This window comes from Pollachius pollachius (assembly GCF_949987615.1).
Source record: "Pollachius pollachius genome assembly, chromosome: 1".
In the NCBI taxonomy this organism is placed as follows: domain Eukaryota; kingdom Metazoa; phylum Chordata; class Actinopteri; order Gadiformes; family Gadidae; genus Pollachius; species Pollachius pollachius.
The window spans coordinates 28664201-28682161 of record NC_136934.1 but is presented as its reverse complement, the minus strand read 5'-3'; the positions used below and the strand labels follow the sequence as shown (position 1 = coordinate 28682161).

At 44.4% G+C, this 17961-nt stretch overlaps 2 protein-coding genes across 3 annotated transcripts; both read right to left on the bottom strand.

The window, feature by feature from the left end:
- Positions 1-2507: 2507 nt before the first annotated feature.
- On the bottom strand, positions 2508-5644 carry LOC307073524 (protein FAM8A1-like; the record flags this gene model as incomplete). 2 transcript variants are annotated; one of them, XM_079733398.1, is made up of 5 exons in its annotated part: positions 2508-3537; positions 4232-4371; positions 4724-4847; positions 4964-5084; positions 5170-5644. In XM_079733398.1, the coding sequence occupies 5 exons, from the start codon at positions 5642-5644 to the stop codon at positions 3393-3395; spliced, it is 1005 nt and encodes a 334-aa protein (XP_079589524.1). In that variant the 3' UTR covers positions 2508-3392. The 2 variants fall into 2 exon arrangements, with proteins under 2 accessions (XP_079589524.1, XP_079589525.1); XM_079733399.1 differs by having other exon boundaries at positions 2508-3525; positions 5170-5629.
- A 1242-nt stretch (positions 5645-6886) lies between these two features.
- On the bottom strand, positions 6887-8337 carry fabp4b (fatty acid binding protein 4b). The gene is made up of 4 exons (XM_079754933.1): positions 8191-8337; positions 7832-8004; positions 7650-7751; positions 6887-7092 (listed from the first exon to the last, which is right to left on the bottom strand). Exons 1-4 carry the CDS (start codon positions 8261-8263, stop codon positions 7039-7041), a joined length of 402 nt encoding a protein of 133 aa, XP_079611059.1. The 5' UTR covers positions 8264-8337; the 3' UTR covers positions 6887-7038.
- Between the last annotated feature and the right edge of the window lie 9624 nt (positions 8338-17961).

Here is a 17961-nt window from a genome sequence, read left to right as displayed (position 1 = left end):
GTATGACTTAGCAACCATCTCTGGCTCAGACTCATCTTAAAACAACCCGTCAAGTATGTAAGGCATTGTTTAATTACTTCTCTGGCTTGGCAACCTTTCTGTACTGTTATGTCTCAGGGGTGTACATCTTCTTTCTCCATGGCTCCTATGAACAGTGGTTCACACTCTAACCATCCATGTGGTTACAGTGTGAACCACTGTAACCACATGGTTCATTTGAGCTCAGTAAATGGACTGAGCTGCTCCATTTGGCCACAACTAATACAACCACGCTTCTAGTTACCCTATCAACGTGGACCTTGATAGCTCACCAGCTGTTAACCTCGCTAAAGAAGCGTGCTCCGTGCACCTTGTACCTCAAAGCCTATCGTCGAGCCAAAGGCCAGTTTGTGTACTCCTGGTACCATGATAAGTTCTGCATTAACAAACGGACATGAGTGTTTTTAGTTATAGCTCCACTGTATTGTAGAGCTCCTGGTCTAATGGGACCTAGCTCTTCTATAGGTGCCCTCAGCCCCTCTGGGTAACCTGATCCCACCCTAGATACGTCCAAGCCCACCCTAGATACGTCCAAGCCCAACATTAACTAGGATTAACTTGTTGGTGCCTCCTAGGGGTTAAGTGACAAAAACAATTATAATCCACCATGGGCGTGGTTACATTTATAATACACACCATGCAATTTCTGATTTTCTGATACAAAAACAAGCCATGGAATTTCTTTAGGATTGATTCTTTATTTAAAACCGAATTTGGCCCTCATCACTTCTGGCGGGCCAGGCCCCCATTGGCCCTACATAGTTTGCACCTTGTTTTATCTGTGTGGGTTTGTGTCCTTCCTATTGAGTCCGTCATGGAAGGGCATGGTTCCTCTCTCAGCCATTCCTCTTCATCATGAGACCTCTTCCCTGTGGAAGAACCCAGCTAGCCTGTCATTATTGAATCCACTTGAAAGGAAAACAAAAAATATACCACACACACACACACAAACACACACACACACACATACGTAAGCATACATACACATGCACCCACACAATCACGCAGGCACATATATTAACAGACATTGATACACACAAATAAACACATACACACAAATGCATGCAGACACACACACAGAACAGCATTCTGCAGCATTTCATTCATGGAACCTTTGGAAAACTGTAAATTGACAGTCCCTGGAGCTGGCCAGGTGTGCTGACTTACGAGTGGCTGCTGTTGTTTAGCGGAGTCTCACATGATGAGCGGAATGTAACCTCAGGGACATGAAGCTGAACTCAACCTCCCCTGGAGCTGATGGTCCCAGACAGACAGGGTGGTTCTTCTGGTTCCTTCAGCCCCCTGTGCCTCATACCCACAGGTGCCTGGGGAAGAAGGACCCCCCCTGACCTTAAAGAGGAGGGGAGAGGAAAGGAGACTCAGACCCCATCTGACCAGCACGGAAAATCATTTAGTGACATTAGGGTCTACTGACTCTGCCGGGAAGAAACAGGAAATGTTAGATTTTGAAAACTGTAAATATATATCACAAGCATTGTATATATATCGACTTTTTAGCAAACTCACTATCACACACACCTCGTTGTTTTGAAATGTTTTTCTAGTGGAAAGCCGAACAATTAGGCTACGTCAGTGTCTTGTTTCATTCTGAGGGGGAAGCGTAGGAATGGCTTTTAGTGTGCCTTCACCTGCTGAAGGGACAGAAGGGGTTGGGCGTCACAAAGGGAAATATGCAGTGATGAAAAAAGGAACTTGATAGGGATTTAATATGAAAGGAGAGATAGGGAATGAATGAGTAAACAATATGAAATCTACAGCAAATACAAAGCAGCACAGATTGACTGACTAGTGCCTCACTATCCCCTCTGGTACAAATACAATGCTGGACGATTTAACTGTAAATAAAGATCAGATATAATAATAAGTTATTATTTTATTCATTCCATTATCTTTTAATGAAGGGGTTGTCCCCAACAAATCAAATGATGGAATAACGAATGAATGGAGGACAGGTAGACGGAGGAAGAGATGCAAGGGCTGTATTTGGGAATGATATGCGCCTGCCTAATGATCATTGATAAAATTATTAAAGTCTTCTGCCCAACCGTTTCCTAACTAAGAAGTGTATATCTCGTAAATATCAACTAAATATGCCTAATCACCCACCACTAGATGTCACCAGACAACACATGAAATCCATTTAGTTGGTGAGTCTCAGGGTGTATTGCAGTGTAGCAAAGGGTTCTAGTATTTCAAGGCCAAGAGTAATTTCTAAGGGACTACTTACGATTACAATCATGGGCAAATAAACAAAAGGGATGTAAATGTGTCCGGAACATTTGAAAGATCATACATTCGATGCTAGACAATAGATGTGTAGCGATCTCGTTACAACAGTACAAAACATACATACAAAATATAAAATATAACAATGTTAAGTTATTTAGTTTCAAGACAATTCTCTTTATTTAAGATTTAAATGAAAAATAAATGTTAAATGATCTGCATTAAATGTATAATCAACATTATTACTTCTTAAACTGTACACAAACATTATGCATTTCGACAACTCAACTTGATCAAAAATAGAATAATTTTCAGATATAGCAAGATGAGCTTGGCAGTGGGTAAACCAAACAGGATCCAAACGTACTAAATATCAAGTACCATTTTGATGCTATAATAAATAGAATACATGGTTTGACAGTTGTTACCGTAATGAAATAAATCCTTTACTCTACATTTGCTAACATTTTAAAATAAATGCTATTTTTATGAGTGGCATAGAAATAAAGTATTACATGGCATGCATACTTAATGACAACGGTCAGACTGAGACGGTTTAGTGGCGTCATTACAAATATTACAAAAAGCCATACATCATATATTAAAGGCAGTATAAATGTATGCATGTGATGTTATCATATTAAAGATTGATTCTGTCTGTATTTGAACACATTTCAAGGTACTATTTAAGAATTTAAAAACTGCATACCTGTCATTCAATAGTAAAACAAAAGTAGAAACACCCTTCTACTGGAATAATGTGAAGTTTCGATTTGTTTTGAGACTATCTAGAAGGCTTTGCGTCTTAAGATTTATACGTCATACAATAGAACCAGTAGATGTTATTAAATTAAATTAGACACGGTTGCATGTAGGAAAAAAAACAGCAGCATGTCAAAAGGTATCTTTTCAGAAAAAAAAGGACAAAATCCCATTGAAGAACATGGATGTTTCATCTCAGACACCCATGTCACACATCTGAGTCATGTATCATGCAGTTAATCATTGTAACGTAGGATAAAACTGAGCCACACGGTCAGTGTGGCTCAGTTGTATTAAATAGCACGCAGCATCTGTCCGACTGAATGTGTTGGTCCGTCTGTGGATCATCTGGCTCCTGTGCGCTTGACCACGATGGTGCCGGCCACCATGTCATACACAGTTCTGTTGTGCTGGAAGAACAGCAGCGTGATGAACGCAGGGAAGAAAAAGGCGATGGAGAAGTTCTTGTTCAGGGCTCTAATGGTGGATCTGCAGGAAGGGAGGCAGACAGCTGCGGCTTTATGCTCATACTAACGACAAGGGGAGACTTGCAGACAGTAAAGGTTGCAATTATACTTATATAATAGAAGAATTATACTTCTATCTCCAGAGATAGAAGTAGTAAACATAGCTGCCAATGCTTGCATTTATGGTTCTACTGCTCTAATTCTGCACATGGATATAAGATGATGTGTCACACAAATGTATATATTTGTTAAACACCCAAACTAGTCCATCTTCTTCGCATTCTCCCTGTTGGCAGAAACAAACCTGAAAATGTTCCTTCCATGGAGATTCGACGCAGAAATGAAAGGAAGCCATGTTGCCGTGCTGTGTTGCAGCAGTCAGCTCAGACACCTCAGGAGGAATGATGAGCTTTATTCTAAGAAACGGTCGGACCAGCCAAGCAGCAAGACGGTTTCAGAGCCCAAAACACATGGCCATGTTGGGACAGATAGACTGTCATCCTACATGAAGCGAGCAGCAAATGGCAGCCCCGTTTCCTTCTCTATGAGCTTAGCTCTGTTAAAAAAAACCTGTTCTATTTATTTTTTGGTTAGCGCTACAAAATATGAACCAACATTACTGCATTAAAGGTTTGAGCCATGGTGATGCTGCAGCATGAACACATCCACCCTTATTTTGCACATGAAAAACCACAAAAAGAAGCTGGAGGACTCACGCAGAGAGGGAGACCTCTGTGGCCGGCACCACCAGGACCCGATGAGGCTGTACAAGGACCGAAGAGTCACACATCACCACCTGGAGGCCCAGGAGGAGTTTCCCCGGGGTGGCCCCCCCCGCCCCCCAGAGGCAGGCAATCTGGAAATAAGAAAAGAGAGTTCTCAGGAATTAGAACTGCTGCGGGAAAGTTAATCTGTTTAGAAACTAAGTACATTTAGAACTATGTACTTTTCGAATTTGGCTGTTTCAATCACAGACCTCGTTTAGAAACTGACAATTATGAACAGTGAGACGTTTCACAAAATGTATTATAACAGGACTTTCAAGAATGAGGACCCATTGGCAGAACTACAGATATTAAAGACAATACACAAAAAAAATATTCATGAAGCATATCTTTGGACATAGCCTAAGTGTCAGACCTGTAATACTTATGTTTACTTGCAGAGCTAAATATGAAAAGCAATGTCCTGAATGTTTGTAATCTCACCTCGTAAAAACACACCAATACCCGGTAAACAAGGGCTACAAGCATCATCTTCTGAAGCTCCTCCATGGAGGTGTCCTCATCTATCTCCTCCACTATGAAGTGCATGGCAAACTTGGAGATATCCCTTGGGAACAAGCAATGCTGGTAATTGAACAACACCCGTTATCCTTCAAATCTATCGATCATTGACTTGCATGAAAACAATTTTGGTTAACACGTCCTCTCAGACACATCACTTACTTCATCCCACTCAGGTGCATGATGCTGATGATGATGGTCGCCTTTATGAAGAACAATATGAAGAAATCCACCATTTCAGCAACAAGCCTCTGAAAGGGCGAAGGAATGATATACTCTCGACCTGAAACGTTGTGGTAGCAGTTAAACATAGCTGATCGATCTTGTAGTGGAGCATACTTAATGCATTGGTGCACTTGTGTGCGTACCTGGTCTGAGTGCGTTCCGCTGGTCCGGGGTCTGTTGCTGGGTCAGTGTGGCCGCCGGGAGGGAGCTGCTGCCCGGGGCCTGCAGCCCTGTCGGCCCGGTGGGGCTGGGGAGACCCGGCGAGTAGGTGGACAACGGCAGACCAAATGGGTTGTTGTACCAGTTCTGTGCATCGAAGCCGGTGAACTCAGTGTGTGGCGTGGTGGTCCCGGGGTGTAGTAGAGGGTGGTAGTGAGGCATGGCAGCACACACAGACACCCAGCTCTGCCAGCCCACAGCGCCGCTGTAGTACTGCCACATCCAGCCCTGGAGCTCTGAGCAGTACTCCGTGGTGCTGCGTCTTTCACAAACGTCATTCTTCATGTTCATATTTGCTTGGTTTGTTCTCCTTTTAATGTACGCGTGTGGCTTTTCCTTGTTAAGGAGAATCATGTTTTCCTTATCCCGTTCAATGTTGGTGTTTTCGTCGGCCGCCATGTTTGTAATGACGTCACATTACGTCACCGGTAGTTAAAAAGTTTGAGTTCTTTAATATAATATATATACGTCATAATTAAAATATAACATAAGTCCTTGCTTCGGGCGTATAAAATTTTGATGGACGAAATCCAGACAGCCGTTAGCATATAATGGTATGACCCACCCATACAGGGCTATTATTGCTCGCTATCCTACAGTCTATATCCATTTAATTATCATCCGGGATTATGTTTCGCAGCTGCTAACAGCTTCTATCAGTTTAATACGAGTTAGCATTTGCACCAAACAAGCATAAACGGGCTTTAGGCCTGTGCCGTTTACTGCAGCGCACCATACGTTCTTCAGGTGACATGAACATCTGAAATACGCCTGATAACTGCAACGACCAATTAAAAGTACTCTGAAACTGACGTCCCTCTGCACATGTTAGGCCTAGACCAGGGGTTTCAAAGTATGAGAGTGAGCCCCCCCTCAGAGAACAAATTTCAGCTGAGCCCCCCCCCCAAAGATTTTTTTTTCTAAATCCCTGTGTTTTGAAAGATCTTTTAATTATTTTACACATTTTAAATATCTCTCATCATATTGAGACATTTTAAAGATATTTTTGGAACAAAGATATTTTTGAAACATTTTAAAGATATTTTTGAAACATTCTAATCATCTTTGTGCGTTTTTTAACACATTTAACATATTTTAACATCTTTATCTAAGCATGTTTTTGCTTAACTTTTCTTAAATACATTTAAACAGCTTAATCTGTAAACTGCCAGTTAAGCCTCCTTTTTAGCTCACCTCTACTTTAGTGGAAGCAATGAGTTTGCGTCTTTAGCTGAAGAGTGAACGAATAGGGAACGATTTCGAACACAGCTTTTGACTATGCGTCTTCGCGTTTTTTTCTGTTACTTTTTCTGGTTTATTTTTTCTCACGTCGCGCCCCCCCCTGAAGAACTCTGGCGCCCCCCAGGGGAGGCACGCCTCACAGTTTGAAAACCACTGGCCTAGACTAAAGGGTCTCTTCCAGGTCATGCTTCTCCATTGGCTGCCAATCTTGTGCTAGCCCATGCTGAGAAAATGCCCGCCCACTTATTGTACTGATACAATAATTATATGACCAGGTCAGAATATGCAGCTCTTGATATTGACCCATGTAATGCAACTTTAAAAACGTTAGGCCTTGAACAACAGCAGTACAAAATGTCCCAGCCGCCCTGCAGAGGGCCCTGGTGACGATCTGCTCTTCAACACAAGCCAACTAACATGACTGTAACAACAGGTTATGTGAAAAGGCTCATTAGGCGAGGACTTAACGACAAGTACAGACAAGTGACTGAAATGGATTTATTGAAGAGATTGCATTTTGGACTCCTCGGGTTATTCAACTTCCTGAAGAGTTATGCCTCCCTTTCATAAGTCCTCACTGCAACCACATCACCAGCTGTGCATGTCTGGAGAAAATATAACAATCCATTAGGTGTGCAGCCAGGACAATTCGGGTATTTTGAACATTGAGCCCCCTTTCTGGTTTGTCTAGGATGAAATAGAGTGGTCAACACCGAAATTTTGAATATTGGTCCTGTCTCGAGTACTTGGCTAATTTCGAATACACCCCTGCCTTCTTCACAATGTGCATTCAAAAACACCCCTAAACGTTCGTTTTCAGAAATGTGAAACTCATCGAGTGGTAAGTGGTGTTCGTTGATGTTCCAAATCAAGTATCGTACCAAAAATAGTTTGTCGTTTTTATTTGGCATTTTTATGATTGGATGATAATTAAGACTCTATGAGTTTCAGATTTCTGAAAACGAACGTTTAGGGGTGTTTTTTGAATGCACATAGCCAGCCATTGTGAAGCAGGCAGGGGCGATTTGAAATTAGCCAAATGCTCGGAAGTACCAATAATCAAAATTTCGGTGTTAAGACAAACCAGAAAGGGGGCTCAATATTCAAAATACCGGAATTGTAAAGTAAAAACCAAAGACGACAGACAGTCGATGGTGCTCACCGTTATGAGTTTGCCACTCTCCAGTGTTCGCTCCAGGGTCGTGCTCCTGCCGTCCCACGTTTGTTTCTGCACCAGCTTTCCGTTGTTAAAGGAGACGATGGTCTGCAGGAGGAGGGTCGCCATATGCATGAGCACACATGTTTGGCACACAGGGAGTGGGCGATGCATCCAGCAGAACCCACCTTGGTCACTCTGTCGTCAGCGGTTCTCTCTTCAAACTCTTCGTCCAGTTTGAATTTGATTTCGGTACTTTTGAAAGTACTATGTGTCTTCATGGAAATGACACCTTCAGCCACGCTGACGATGAATTTTGGTTTGATCAAGTTTCCCACCTGGCGAGTGGCCATGCCGACCCCTGCGTAGACAGTGAATTGTCGTCAGGTGTCCATAGAGACCAGTCAACCACAAGAATAATGAGACCCGCTTGTTGCCACGTGGTCCGAATTGTAAATGAAGGTAAGACCTGTAGCCAGCATGCAGTCCAAAAGCAAAGACAATCAAATCAAATCAAGCCTTGACATTTCAAACGAGGCGACCTCACCTATTGCCTTCATGTACTCATCAAAGTTCTCGCTGAGGCTCATCTTCCATGTTCCAACAAATTGGTCCACCATTTTCGCGGTAAACGTTGTGCAGCCAAAGACCTCAACAGTGGGTATGGGGCTAAATCACACTCAAGTCTAAGCACGACGACTATATTCACCAACGAATCACAGACATTAGAGGGGCGTGGTGTTGGAGCAGGTAGATACCTGCAATCGGCGCATTAGAGAGAGAGGGAGAGAGAGAGAACAATTATAATATCACACATTTGCATTTAGTTACATTTCTTTAACAGTCTTATTCCTTGTCCCTGCGCAACAGGGCTGATAGAATGAAAGTCTTCATAGCTATAGTTTTCTGGAAAACCCTCAACAGGCAAGCTCAACCAGACATGACCCATCGTCTTCACCTTTCTGCAACCATGAAGCTGCATTGCTCCATGAAACCTCCAGAATACATTAAGTTAAGTACAGTAACTCCCTGGTGTTCCTTGCACTAGATGGTGTGTGTGTGTGTGTGTGTGTGTGTGTGTGTGTGTGTGTGTGTGTGTGTGTGTGTGTGTGTGTGTGTGTGTGTGTCACACTTTTCTCCTGACCAAGCCCCTAGCGGGCATTAAATGCGTCTGTGTATATAGGCCTGCCTAAATCATGCACACCCCCATGCTTATGCTCTCTAGTGCAATCTTTCCCAAAGACTGGGTCGGGAGATTTTAATTGGGTCGCCAAATTAATGTAAATAAAACTATTTTTAAAAAGTTTTTTTTTTTTCAATAGCATTTTAAAAAAAAATCTACAAGAAGCATGTTTTTGATAGTACTGAATGTTTGTATTGTTCTGATAATTTTACTTAAAACATTGAATCTAGTTGAAAGGCTAATGAACATTGTGTTTGTTTTACTAATGAGAGGAAATAAAAACAATGAGATAGCCAAAACAAGGTGACATTAACTCGGCCTAAATGCATTTGATACTTGTATTATGTTTTCAATAACAAGTGCATAAAACAAAGTTGTGATTTATCTCTTCGAAAAGGCTGGTTTAAGTTCATATATAATGGGTAGCGGAATTGGCAGTAAAAACGTTCAGGAATGTTCATTTATGCACAAATTTGTTCTTCTCATGATTTTATAGATAAGGCGTGTTGTGAATTGGGTTGCGATGGTTCGTAATTTAAAAAAAAGGGTCCCCAGAATAAATGTTTTTGAAACACTTCTCTAGTAGATGAGTGGGTAAATGGATTTCAAAATTATTAAGTAGGAAATAAATACCATAACATACATATAATTAATAGCTACAAGCATAAAGTATGATAAATAAACTACTAATATGAATATTATGCCACATAACAGGGTGGCTCTCTGAGTGCTACTTACACATAATACTATGAATATTTATCCAGTATTTATCGCTACAATATATCAAGGCCTCAGTACAATGGCAACTCCATCTTTGTATAATAAATAACATTACATTACATTTATTAAGCTGACATTTTTGTCCAAGTGCATTCAGCAATAAAGATATATCCCAAAAAGGGAAAGAATCATTAAAGTAAATACAATTCATCACATTAATCTGCCTCAGAAGTTCAATATAGAAACAAGAGAAAGATAAATTTTGTTTTTTTTGTATTTATCTTTTTATGTCAGTATTTATTTTATTCATGGGCAAATATGCAGTTTCACTGATCCATTGTTCAGCCTCATGGGTCTCAGCTTTCCCGATGTCAGTGGGAAATAGGGTTAGTTCTGGTCCAACATTGTGGAGCCAGGAAAGCAAAAAATCAAGGTTTGTTGAGCGGCTGCTGGGGTCCCCACATAGTGAAGGAACAGTCCTCTGGTAGTCAGGGTGGACGGGTGGATGAGTGAACGGGCTGGGGTTTACGGTTCGACCATGTCCTGGATCTAGAATGGACATGAGCCATTCGCAGCATGGTAGGCAAGTAGCAGTGTCTTGAATCTGATTTGAGCAGCCACTGGAAGTCAGTCCAGGGTGTGGAGGATTGGTATAGTGTGGGAGAGCCTCTGTCGGTTGAAGACCAGCCAGGCTGCGGCAGTCTGGATGAGCTGCAGAGGACGAATAGCACATGCAGGCAGACCAGCCACAAGGAGGTCACAGTCTAGACACAAGATGACAATAGCCTGGACCAAAACCTGGGTGGCTCTCTGTGTTAGAAACTGACATATCCTCCAGGTTCCTTGCTGTCCTAGTCAGGCACCACAGAGTAGTGATATTGATGGAGAGATTGCAGATTCCTTAAAAGGAAGGAAAAGGAAGTGAAAGTAGGAAATGAAGAGGTCAGATGGTGACAGCAGCTGGGTTGGGAAATGAGCGTATGTCATCTATCTTTTTAACAAAGTAGTTAAAAACCTTTTTGAGGTTAAATAAGGAGCTTTCGGCAGCGGACAGGGAGGAGAGAAGAGCTTGGGAGGCGAGAAGGTTGTCAGGGCGCTTTTACACCATGCTCCTTCAGCCATAGGTTGGTTCTGTCAGAACCGAGTCAGACCACCAAGGTGCCAGCGGGGTCAGGGGGCCTGTCAATAGGTCAGAGGTCGGGGTTAGTCCAGAGGAGGACAAAGGAGAGAGGAGAGTCTTCATGGCAGAGTGGGGAGGCAGGAGTGAGAAGGAGTCGGGTGAGGGGAGCGGACAGTGAGAGTATGTGTAGAAGAGGGAGACAGGTGGTAAAGGATGGTGCGGTCTGCCTGCCTATTCTCAAGAGCGTCCAGCCTCTCATTGACCAGTGGCCAGTGACAAAAGCGGAGGGTTTTTAACTGTACAAACACCTCGCCCGCAGCCGCACACTGACCTATTCTCTGGTGTGTGTGAGAGCCAAGAGGGGAATCCCCCAGATGCCACCCCTTTCAGCTGCTTTGTGTTGGTGTCTGTCCACAGTGCGGTCGCAGGCAGTCCCATTGTGGCGGCGCAGTGTTTCTGATTGACACTGGGCCTCTTGTTCCCAGGGTCCAACCTGAGGATTCATGAATAACTGAGGGGATCCTTTGGACCAGAGAGCAGGCCTCATGAGAACTTTCAGGTTCCTTATTGTTGGAGTGAGGAGTAACTGGAACTGCGGCTTATGGTTTAGTTTACAGACGATTTGAAATTGCATGTTTTAACGTATAAATTCAAACCTGTTGAAATATCCAAATTAAGTGTATTCCTGTTTTATATTCTGTCCCACACATTTCTTAACTATCACCCAAGATGAAACACTACACACTCAATAAGTAAAGCCTGTTGAGAGAAAAGAACAGCCCATGAGATGAGCTCCAGCAGTGGCCCACAGCCCAGGGTCGCAACCATGTAGGGGCCGTTGGCTGGGAGGCTAACAGGACCTGGGGGCCCTCCTGCTCTTTAGCTGGCTGCTGTTTGGCGGAGAGAGAGAAAGAGAGAGGGAGAGCCAGGATGAGGAGTGGGTGTGTGTGTTGGTTGAGAGGGGGTCAGAGAGGTGCCCCGTGCATATGAGCTGGAAGCCTTTTCATGGTCCTGGCTTTGATCTCCTCTCTCATCTTTTTTATCCCACATGCTCCCTGTGCCTCAGGCTCCTGCTTGTTGGCCCACTGATAGAAGGCGGGGGGGTCCCGCCTCCCCCTCACAGAGGCTCTGCTTGTTCTGTTAAGACCGGGAGAGCCGCCCTGCTCCATGGAGGGTATACAGCAGCCCCGCTGCACAGAGCAGCGTGGGCGCAAGGTTAACTAGGAGCCAGGTTACAGCCTCTCTCTCTGCTCTGCTTTTATCATTTCCCCCCTCAGATCCCCAGCAAGTGGGCTGGAGTCCTTGAGTGAAATATGACTGCTACAGCGCTCCAAAGGTGGCCTCCTGAACCCTCGCCACATGGGAAAGTGCCCAAATGCCCACCCTTCCTAAGCTCGGAGTTATGTAAAGCCTGCCAGAGGAGAGGCTTTACAAATCATTACAGACCAGGCCTCCCATCCTGTCCCCCTCTGCACCTCATATGGAGTGATTACTGTCATTGAGTCATGCCTCTCTCTCTCTCTCTCTCTCTCTCTTTCTCTCTCTTTCTTTTCTCTCTCTCTCTCTCTCTCTCTCTCTCTCTCTCTCTCTCTCTCTCTCTCTCTCTCTCTGTCTCTCCCTCGCTCTTTCTCTCTTTCTCTCTCCCCACGACGACAGTGCAGTGGGGTCTGTGTTTGTGTTCAAAGCAGCAGCTGTGAAATCACATTAGTGAGGAGGTTGGCAGTGGAGCACCGCCTCCATAACATAGAGATGTACCATAAAGAAGATTCCCTCCTGTAACCCCCCCCCGAAACTACCCTGTGAGCCCCCTTAACCCTCCAATGACTCCCCCCACCCACCCTACCGCATGAGGAGCATACAGGGAGGACCACAGATGCTAAAGGCAGGGAGGCCCTGATTGAGGATTAATTGGAGAGGGCAGCACTTAGCTCTATTTAGACATGTGGCAAGTGTTAGGCTGTAACAGGCCGCCCAGGCCATTCCATCAGGTGACTGCACTTATTCTGCCATATTTCGTGAGAAATCAATTCAAGGGTTTTCATGTCTTCAGCTCATGTGTTTGTAGTCAGAAACCTGGAGTGCCAACGTCTTGGACGGCCATAACAAGGTGGAGGAAAACAAATTGCCACTTGTTGGGTGGCGGGGGGAACCTGCCCTGAACATCTGAATGACTTTTTAAACACGCAGGCATATTACCACCCGATTAATAAACCATAACTAGTACACTGCTTAAGCCTCCACAACATGACAGGGCATAAACCCATACATGGAGTAGATTAAGGAAATTAGAGATATATAATAGGCACAAACATTACAATTATAGAAGGAGAGAAGGAAATAAAGAAAGAAACAGAAAGATAGCAAGAAGGAAGGCAAGAAATAAAGTAAGGATAGAGTGAAAGACCTGCAGATCCGCTCTGTGCAGATTGTTGGCAGTTTGACTGCAGTGGAGAGTAATGGGGCTGGCAGGGCGGAATCAATTACTGGCCACCACACATTTTCCCACAGGTCAGAGCTTGGGAAAATAGGTCTGCACAACAGAACAGGCAGCTAGCACAGAGCTGCCACTGCAAAGCATTCGCCTCGCAAAATATTATATTATGTATAGCCATTTTCATGATTAACTTGTGATATATTTAAGTTATTCCCTGAATCTTTTTTCTACCTGTTGATCCTTGCCGTTCTTTCTCAAATGATCAACAAACCAACAGATATGTCTGGGTTTATAAACCGAGCTTCATGTTGAAGAGCTGAACTCCTCAGAGGCATTGGTCTGGGTGTCTAAGGCGACAGTCATAATTATGATAGGTGGGGTGTGATGGTGTGCATGACAATGAAGAGACATCCGTGGCCTGACAGAGCCTCTTCTGGTCTTCAAGAGAAAAAACACGATGCTCCAATCCTGCATCAAAAGAAACACAATTCACACGGGCACACAGCACACATACACACTATTGTACATAGGTATATAATATATTCTATTGATATGCAATAAATGTTTTGCCCCAAAAAGCTGCTTGTCCAGAATTGGTGCCATTTCTAACATCATGTGCATTGATTCCTGTTCTTCTAATTGGGACTTCCTTTCATCCATCGTACTGCTGCACAAGTCGACCAAAGATTGAGAGTAGGCAAGCAGACCTTGAGAACACAGAGGTTTAGGCAGGTGTCGCAAGTGAGGGTATCTGATAATGATTAATACAAGATTTACAGGATTTTGTCCAGGTCAAGGATTTACTCCAAGGTTCAGCAAACCAAGGAAGCGCTAAGCTTTTCAAACTATTAAACCAAGAATTCCTTCGGTCTACGCTGGCTGCTATTCCTGGTGCCTTTCATGTCTCTAATCCTGGTCATTCCAAGCATGACCAGGGCCAGCCAGTGGCTGTGAGATAATGCCCTCAGAGTCCAGAGTAGACCGCACAACAACAACAATAATAATAATAATACAACAAAAAAATCGGCCAAACAAAGAAACAAGGAAGTGGAACACATCCTCCCTGGCTCTACCTATCCAAACAGCACAGAATGAATGAATACCAACAAAGGCAGGAAGGTGAAGAATGAGAAGGCAGCGCATAATGGTCCAACGGTGGGAATAGGGCTCAGGTCGGCGCCCCGCTGCCCGATATAGAGGCTGGGTGCTGAGTGGATCCAGAGGGGACGGCAGGAAGCTGTGGCCCATAGGATAACATTGTTGAACAGAAGCTGTCTGTGAGACATTTCCCTGAGTCAGAATAGTTATTTAGGTCCACTACTATTGGTAGTACAACACATTCCGTGTCTTAGCATATATCATTGCTTGTGGACATATTGGGCATTGGATGGATATTTGTTGACCTTTTTTTTATGGAAGTTGTACACAACCCTTCACACACCCTTACACAATCCAAATCACACAAACACACCCCTACACAATCCTACACAAACACACCCCTACGCAATCCCAATCACACCCCTGCACAACCCTACGCACACATACACCCCTACATACCCCTACCTACAACCTTACACACTCTTTCATACACACTCTTTCTCACACACACACACACACACACACACACACACACACACACATACACACACACACACACACACACACACAGCACAGCAGCAGCAGCAGGTGTTGAGTGACAGGTATAACATGTCGGATGGTGTGCACACAGGATGCAGGCGCGGCTGGGAGCCGCTGCTGCCCACAGCCTCGGCAGTTGACATAGTAAATCAATCCTGCTGTGGGCAGCTATGCGAGACTGAGCCGGCCTCTGTCAGACACACTCGAGGTCGGTCCAGAGAGAGAGAGAGAGAGAGAGAGAGAGAGAGAGAGGGACTGTGGACGGGTGGGGAGAACACTCGCCGGGAAGTGCTCACACGGAGATTGAGTTACCACAAAATTAGATCAGAGTGGTGGGAAACACCACCTTCTAAACAGAAACACACACACAAACTCTCACTCTCTCTCTCTCTCTCTCTCTCTCTCTCTTGCCTGCTCGCTCGCTGGCGTACGCATAAACACTAGCAGACACACAGATATGCGCACATGAGCACACACACACCCAGGCACACTCTCTCACTGTCATGCTCACACACACACACACACACACACACACACACACACACACACACACACACACACACACACACACACACACACACAAAAGGGAACAAAAGGAAAGATGGAGGAAGGCAGCTTGTCACACGCCAGTTTGTAACAAATGCTGGCTTATACCTTTAGCCTCTTGGCAGCAGTTTGATAACAGCTTTTTCTTCAGGTTGGGTCTCATTTAGGCATATTGAGAGACAACAGAGACGACTCCATTAAGCATTAATTATTGAGTATCCTCCATTGAGTGTCCTTATTTTTTTTGGGCCAAGGTTTTGGGTCAATGTGTTACCATGCAACAACTCGTCTTTTTGATGGGGGGGGGGGGGGGGGGTGGGGGGCAATAGTCACAGAGGGAATTATTAAAACAGCTTCAATGACCCTGAGGAATGCAGGCGGTCATGTGAAAGGCCTTGAGCATCAGGTGTGAGGAGGGAGCAGAATGGTCTGTGTCTGTGTGAGAGAGAACACATGTGGCCTCTGTCTTACAGACACTGGAGAAACAAATCACCTAATGGGGCTACAACAATATGGAGCTGAGAGGAGAACCACACTGGAGCTGTCGATCACTTCTTGAGTTAAAAAAGACGTCTGTGGTTTATTTTAGAGCAGCATGCAAAGGAGCGCACTCTGTCTGAACCTGGAGAGTGGGACTCATCTAAATAACCTGTACCCCACTGCCTCTCCAGCGCCGCTAATGGAACCATGAACCTCTTACCTGCAAGGTGCTTTGCTCTTCGCTTTGTGCGCACTAAAAGCAATTAGGAAGACACATAAACAACACAGATCTTTTCATGATATAGCACCTGTCAAAATATTTGACCTAATTTTGGATGCAGTAAAGTACCTCCGATACCAACCAAACAGCGCGTGATAATCGTTCTGATCTCCCGTGAACACAAAATAATTAAGGTGTCAGTTTACAGCATGCTGGTTACAATTTCAGATGAGGTACGAGTAAAAATATATCACCAAATACTCACTGCTCACATGTCCTGATCTACAGCCACACCATTCGATGGGTTACATGTTTGAGTCTTACAGTGGTCGTGACCAGGGTTCTGACCAATCACAGGCCAGTATTTTGGAATAATAATGCCCCTATTACTGATACTGCTTTGGACACTGCATGCAAGGCTTTGGATGTTTTTTTGGATGAGATCAAATTGATCTTACGGTCTATAAATCCATAGAAGTTGTGAACACAGTTTGAAAATGATGTGGTTCTGTTTGTACAGATGTACCAAGAACAATGCCTGTGTGTGTGTGTGTGTGCGTGTGTGTGTGTGTGTGTGTGTGTGTGTGTGTGTGTGTGTGTGGGCGCACATGTGTATGTGTGTGTGCACTCTGGATGGTGCAAAGATCCCATCATGCTCAAGCGACAGATCGACCATGGGCTGCACATTGTATCTGTCACCACTGAAAGCTTATCTGACATTCTGGAAGCAGAGTGTTCTGCTGCAGTTGCCCCACCGCATCAAACCCTCTTCCCACATGTCTCACTACGAGCAAAGCATGTTAACAACTGACCGGTTGCACAGAGCAGGGAAACAGCTGATACACAGCGGAGGGATGGCTGACCGCAGGGAGTCCAGCTCACTCTCACTGATGACCCTAGCAGCCACAGACACCGACGGAGGGAGGTTCACTGGTATGTCCACACCCTCATCCAAACGCATGTTGGAGGGAGAGGAGGGTGGGGACGTACTATGAAGACAAAACATTTATTAGCTTCCTTTTTTAGTTACTTGGTTTTGGTTTTGAGTCCAATATGTAACTAAATTCCAAATCATTTGAGTGTGTGTGTGTGTGTATAGGAGTGTGTAGGGGTGTGTACGGATGTGTTTGCGACGGGCTCGTCTGTGATTCAAATATTCCCAATGCAAACCCACCCAGGGTGGATTAGTTAAACAGTTGAACACAAACATTGAAAGTTACCTGGTTTTATACAATTTCACATCTGACCCATGCATTTTAGCAAGGTCAACATGATCATGGCTCACGCCACACAGACCACCCCTGCTGACCTAGCATCATCCAATTAAAGAGGAAGGCTTAATGGTTATTGTTAACAGAAACACCCTCCATCTCCCTCCATCTCAGCGTTCCTCTTGGGAGTATGTTCAGTGTTGGCAGTCTGTCTCCATCGTTGGAGTTTCCCTGGAGAGCTTGGCCAACATGACTGAATAACCCTGGGTCCTCTCAGCTGATCAGCGCTGGACATGAACAACACACACATCGCACTGTTGTGTTCCAACACAACAGTGACCGGTAGAGAGGCTCCCATGTCCCGAGACGAGGGACCTCGGAGGTGAACACATGATCTGAGGCACATTTAACACAACCATCCAAGCTACAACCACATAATTATCCTGCCATTATTTTACTTTTTTTTAATTAATTGTTGAATTAGTCTATGATTAAATAGCCTTATATTCAGTCTGTGGCATTGTAAAATATGACATTATTCGAAATAAAGGCACAACACAGACTCTTAGTTAGTCGCTTTTGATAGGCTGCCTTAGTAAGGCCCGCCCATATTTCCTGATAAACTTCCCCTGCTCCGCCCACCTGCTGTGTGGGGCATCATTTACCACACGTGACATTTCTCATTGCGCTCAGACCCGCCGCTGTCACTCCTCCGAGGATATTGTGCTGCAAGGAATATTCCACTCGTTGTGCGGATAAAAGCAAG